This window comes from Panicum hallii, chromosome 6 (assembly GCF_002211085.1).
Source record: "Panicum hallii strain FIL2 chromosome 6, PHallii_v3.1, whole genome shotgun sequence".
In the NCBI taxonomy this organism is placed as follows: domain Eukaryota; kingdom Viridiplantae; phylum Streptophyta; class Magnoliopsida; order Poales; family Poaceae; genus Panicum; species Panicum hallii.
In genome coordinates this window covers 39,502,051-39,507,078 of record NC_038047.1, presented here as the reverse complement: position 1 = coordinate 39,507,078, position 5,028 = coordinate 39,502,051, and the positions used below count along the sequence as shown (strand labels likewise).

Sequence of the window (5,028 nt, the reverse complement as noted above, 5' to 3'; positions counted from 1 at the left end):
CCTTACTTTTAGGATAACGACATCCTTACTTGGTCTAGCCGTCGGAAATTGATTAATCGACGGCTTAGCCGTCGAAAATTAATAAATTTGCGACGGCTATCTCTGGCATCTGTGGCCATCGAAAATTATCCGTCGGAAGTTGGAAGTCAACCAATCGTGAAGTTGGAAGTCAACCAATCGTGAACCTGCCGTCCCGTTTGGTTCTCTCTGCAACCAACTTGAGCGACGCAGTCGGAATTGTTGAAAGTGAATAATATGCAGCCAACAATTATTATTCTCTAACCTTTGGTGGTTCATTTCGTCACTTCTTGGATAAATGGACCCTTCGGTTTCAGTTCTGTAGATATAAGAAGCAGCAGGTGCGCTTCGGATAATTTATAGAGGAACTGGAACAGGTGACGTCTACCCTTTTGGGGTACAGGTTCATCGATTCCTTTTTGCTGGGTCACAGCATCATTATTTTTGCTGGGTGCCTTCGGTTTAAATCTCCTCTGATAAAATAAAAAAAAGGGCTTCGGCCACATAGGTTTTGAAACTAGTACCTTCAGAGGAGCATGCGGTCAAGCTAGCTGAGATAGCCAAGTACTTGTTGCTTTACACCCTTCAGTCAACATAAATGATGCTATCCTACCAAAGTCTTATTTTTCAACGTCAAAAAGACTGTGCAATGCATTTTTACTCTTCATTTCATGATTACTAGCACTATTTATAAATCAACTGCTTACCATTCGCTCAATCGCTAAAGCAGCGTTCGCTTAGGAGCTTTTATCTCTTTGCAAAATAAAATATTATTTTCTAAAAAGGAAGGTTTGCAGTGCCGAAGCAAGCTACCCCTTTGATTTAAAGCTACCCCTTTGATTTAAAGAGATGTTGTCACCGACGAAAGGGGCTGAAATACCCAGAATAAGCGGGCCCAATCCATCCTTACTTTTAGGATAACGACATCCTTACTTGATCTAGCCGTCGGAAATTGATTAATCGACGGCTATTAATAAATTTGCGACGGCTATCTCTGGCATCTGTGCCATCAAAAATTATCCGTCGGAAGTTGGAAGTCAACCAATCGTGAAGTTGGAAGTCAACCAATCGTGAACCTGCCGTCCCGTTCGTTCTCTCTGCAACCAACTCGAGCGACGCAGCAGGAAACGCTCGATTCCTCCTCACGCCTCGCGTCGGCCCGCGGAAGCGGCGCCCAGACGGCAGCGACAACAAAGCCGCCGCGCGCGCGCGAACTAGAAAAACTGGCAACAGGAAACGTACAAGAGCAAGTGATTCCGGCAGTATTAATTATCCACGAAAGAGAATTCAGATCGAGGTCAGCACTGAAAAATACTCGCAAAATCCAAACGCGCGCGGGCAAAGAAAAACTCGGAGCTTTTCCTATAAAAGCAGGTCTCGATCGACGCCTCCTCTGTGCACGCACGGCCGGGAAAGGGAAAACGGCCGAGCTCGCTGCGTTGAAAACCTGAGCTTCTCTTGCCTAGTATAGTAGCATGGGGAGCGATCAGCTAGGCCTCCAGTACGCAGCTCTCTGCTGCGCGACGCTGATGGTTGGGTGGTTGCTGCATTGGGTGTACAGGTGGGTGAATCCCCCGTGCATTGTCGGCAAGCTCCCTCCTGGCTCCATGGGCTTCCCCGTTGTTGGCGAGACCTTCCAGCTGTTCAAAGCCAGTCCTTCCATGGACATCCCCAGCTACTACCGGGACCGACTCAAGCGGTAACAACTAACATGAGAGCCGCCCAAGTTACTCTGAACTTATTACTGCTTTCGTATTGTTTACTGTTTTGTACAATTAGGCTAATAACTTTACTGCTGTTCATATCCACAATACATTGTTGTTCTTCAGGTATGGTCCTGTGTTCAAGACCAACCTGGTGGGGCAGCCTCTGGTGGTCTCCCTGGACCCGGAGTTCAACAGGTTCATTTTCCAGCAAGAGGGCAAGCTGTTCCGGCTCTGGTACCCGGAGACGGCCAACAACATCTTCGGCAAGAAGAGCGTCACCACGTACAGCGGCACCGTCCACAAGTTCATCCGGAGCTTCTCCTCGAAGCTCTTCGGCGCCGAGAGCCTCAAGGAGGTGCTCATCGGAGAGCTGGAGGACGCCATGAGGCAGGGCTTCGCCTCGTGGGCCGCCAGGCCGAGCATCGAGGTGAAGGACAGCGTGGCAGATGTAAGTGTGTGCATGCATGCGTAGGAGTAGTTTAACACCATGTGACCAATCACTAGTCCACTGCTCAACCGGGCACATGTAGCCGTTGGTTGGGTGTGTGTCCTTGTCGTTGTCCAAGGCGCAATCAGTGGCAGTGACATGTCCAACTTGACAGTGATATTTTGCCATATTTTTACTTGTGTCACAGATGATATTTGATCTGGTCGCCAAGAAGATGGTCAGCATCGAACCCGTCGAGTCTCGAGAGTTGAGGAAGAATTTTGAAGACTTCTTCCAAGGGATGCTCTGTTTCCCAATATACTTTCCCGGGACATCATTTTACAAGTGCATGAAGGTACACAATTCAGGATCAATCCATTCATTTTATTTGGTTGAGATTTTTAATTTTAATTCCTGAACGTTATAACTCTCAACTTACATAGAGTTTGTGCTGCCTGTGGGTTGATACTTGTTGCATGCAGGGAAGGAAAAACGTGCAAAAGAAATTGACCGGTCTGCTGCAAGATCGGCTACGTACACCTGGGAAGAAACACGGTGACCTTCTCGACCTACTTGTCGAGGAACTAGGAAGTGAAAAGCCGGTGATAGACGAGGCTTTTGCTATAGATGCACTTGCTGCGCTCTTTTTTGGCAGCTTCGCGACAATATCAGCAACCCTCACCTTAGGTCTTAAGTTGCTCACAGACAACCCTAAAGTCGTCGAAACGCTCAAGGTTATTGCACCTGTTCGAATGCTATCACCTCACAAACGAAATAATAAGTACAGAATCATAGAAGACGTAACTTTGAGGTTGAATCCTAATATGAAACTTCACATCATTTTTCTAGGAGGAGCATGAAGAAATACTGAAGCAACGAGGAGACAAGAATTCTGGGTTCACATGGGATGAGTACAAGTCCTTGGCATTCACTACTCAGGTACCTGGATCTCCATTCTCCAACATATATTTGATGATTTTATTTTTCAGCGTTATTTATGCTATTGTGATGCTTATTGGCACTTTTTATTTAATATGATATGAATGAGTTTTTTTTTTCACCTGAAGGTTATGAATGAGATTACCCGGATGAGTAACGTCGCACCTGGAATATTCAGAAAAACTCTGAAAGATGTGCAAGTGAACGGTACACATTTTCCCCATTTTTCCCACAACTGTATGAAAACCCCTAGTTTATAAGCATGTATAGCCTGTTCAGGAGAAATTGCATGCTCAGAGTTGCACAAAGCAGTTGGTCATTGGATAATCCATTTCTGATGCAGGCTATACGATTCCGGCTGGGTGGTTAGTCATGATTAGCCCCATGGCAGTCCATCTAAACCCAACACTCTTTGAGGATCCACTCAAATTCAATCCATGGAGGTGGATGGTTAGTAGCAAAACACTGCATTCTTTCACTTAGTTTGAACTGTTAAATTTGCTCCATAGATTATGTTTAACTCAAAATGCGCTCAATTTACATGATCTATCTGGGGCTAACTGCATGCAGACACATGATGAGACGAAACGAAGCACGCAGCAGAGGAATTTCATGCCGTTCGGAGGAGGCATAAGGCTTTGTCTAGGGGCAGAGTTCGGCAAACTTTTTATATCACTTTTCCTCCACGTCCTAGTGACAAAGTACAGGTACAACATACATGAGCAGATATGCACGAACAGATCTCATATTCATGCATCCCACTCATGCGCAGTTTTGATGGTCTCTGTAGGTGGAAAGAGATAAAAGGAGGACAAGTCTTGCGTGTTGCAGAGATGATAATACCTCAGGGCTATCACATTCAACTTGTTCCTACGACCGAATGAGATGATGTGTCTACAAATTATGCTGGTCACTGTAAATTCCGTAGAGTAATAAGTGCGCACGGCAAGAAAGTGTGCACTTATTAGCACTTTCTTGCACAGTACGGTGTCTATCTTTCTTTCTTTTTAAAAAAAAGGAAACGCAGTACGTACGTTAAGTGGGCAAGAACATATTGTATGTTTGTTTTTTCACTAGTTATGTGCAAGTATGGAACTACCTGTGCAATAAAGAAAGGTAATACCCTGAGATGACTGCCGGAGATGATTACTTACCACGTGGCAATTTCTTGAAGGTGCTTATGGGGTATAATGTGCGCGCGTATATTCATAGAAGTGAGTATGCATGTGTGGATATGTGTTTGGTACTGTTCTGTATTTTGAAAAGAAAAATCACATTATCAGTACAGATTTGTAACTTTGAATGGGTATAGATGGTACATTATCACTAGAGTTTTGAAACTTCAACGCATGCCTTTCGAAATCGTTTTTTCATATTTTTTGCAGTCTATTTTTGCACCCAGATGTGGTCATCCATGTGTACCTGATTCCTTTTGATTTGCCTTAACTTGCCTTGCTAACCGAGGTACGCAATGACACAACAAACCAGTACGCGATAGGGCTGTATACTACGGACTCTGATGCAACAGGCAACAGCATCTTGTAGGTTATTGTGGACGGGTTCCTTCTCCATATTTTTTTCTCTCTAAACGAGGTGCTAGTAGCTCTGCGCAAGCACAGCATGGTCTCCGGCGGAGGCTGAACGCGAAGCGGTCGAAAATCGCAAGGAAAAGCCGCCACCCCGTTCCTCATTCGCCACGTCTCGTTCTGACCTGATCGGAGACGGCGCCGACGGGTGGCGCCGCGCGCACGCAACATGCTTGAAAATTGGCTCACGGGCGCGCGCGCCAACTAGAAGATTAGCAACGAGATTACATAACTGGTACACAGTCTGCACCCTCCAGCGCGCATGCAAGTAATTCCAGGGTCAACACCGAAAGGTGCTCAGCTCCAGCGAACTCGCGTGAACCAAAACTCATCACGAGCAGGAGCTGACAGC

General features: G+C 45.8%; 1 protein-coding gene across 1 annotated transcript; it reads left to right on the top strand.

Moving 5' to 3' along the window:
* The first annotated feature begins 1,434 nt into the window (after positions 1-1,434).
* On the top strand, positions 1,435-4,408 carry LOC112897276 (cytochrome P450 87A3-like). The gene is made up of 9 exons (XM_025965547.1): positions 1,435-1,717; positions 1,848-2,172; positions 2,360-2,506; positions 2,634-2,885; positions 3,001-3,090; positions 3,219-3,297; positions 3,434-3,540; positions 3,661-3,797; positions 3,881-4,408. The coding sequence occupies exons 1-9, from the start codon at positions 1,494-1,496 to the stop codon at positions 3,972-3,974; spliced, it is 1,455 nt and encodes a 484-aa protein (XP_025821332.1). The 5' UTR covers positions 1,435-1,493; the 3' UTR covers positions 3,975-4,408.
* The last annotated feature ends 620 nt before the right edge of the window (positions 4,409-5,028 follow it).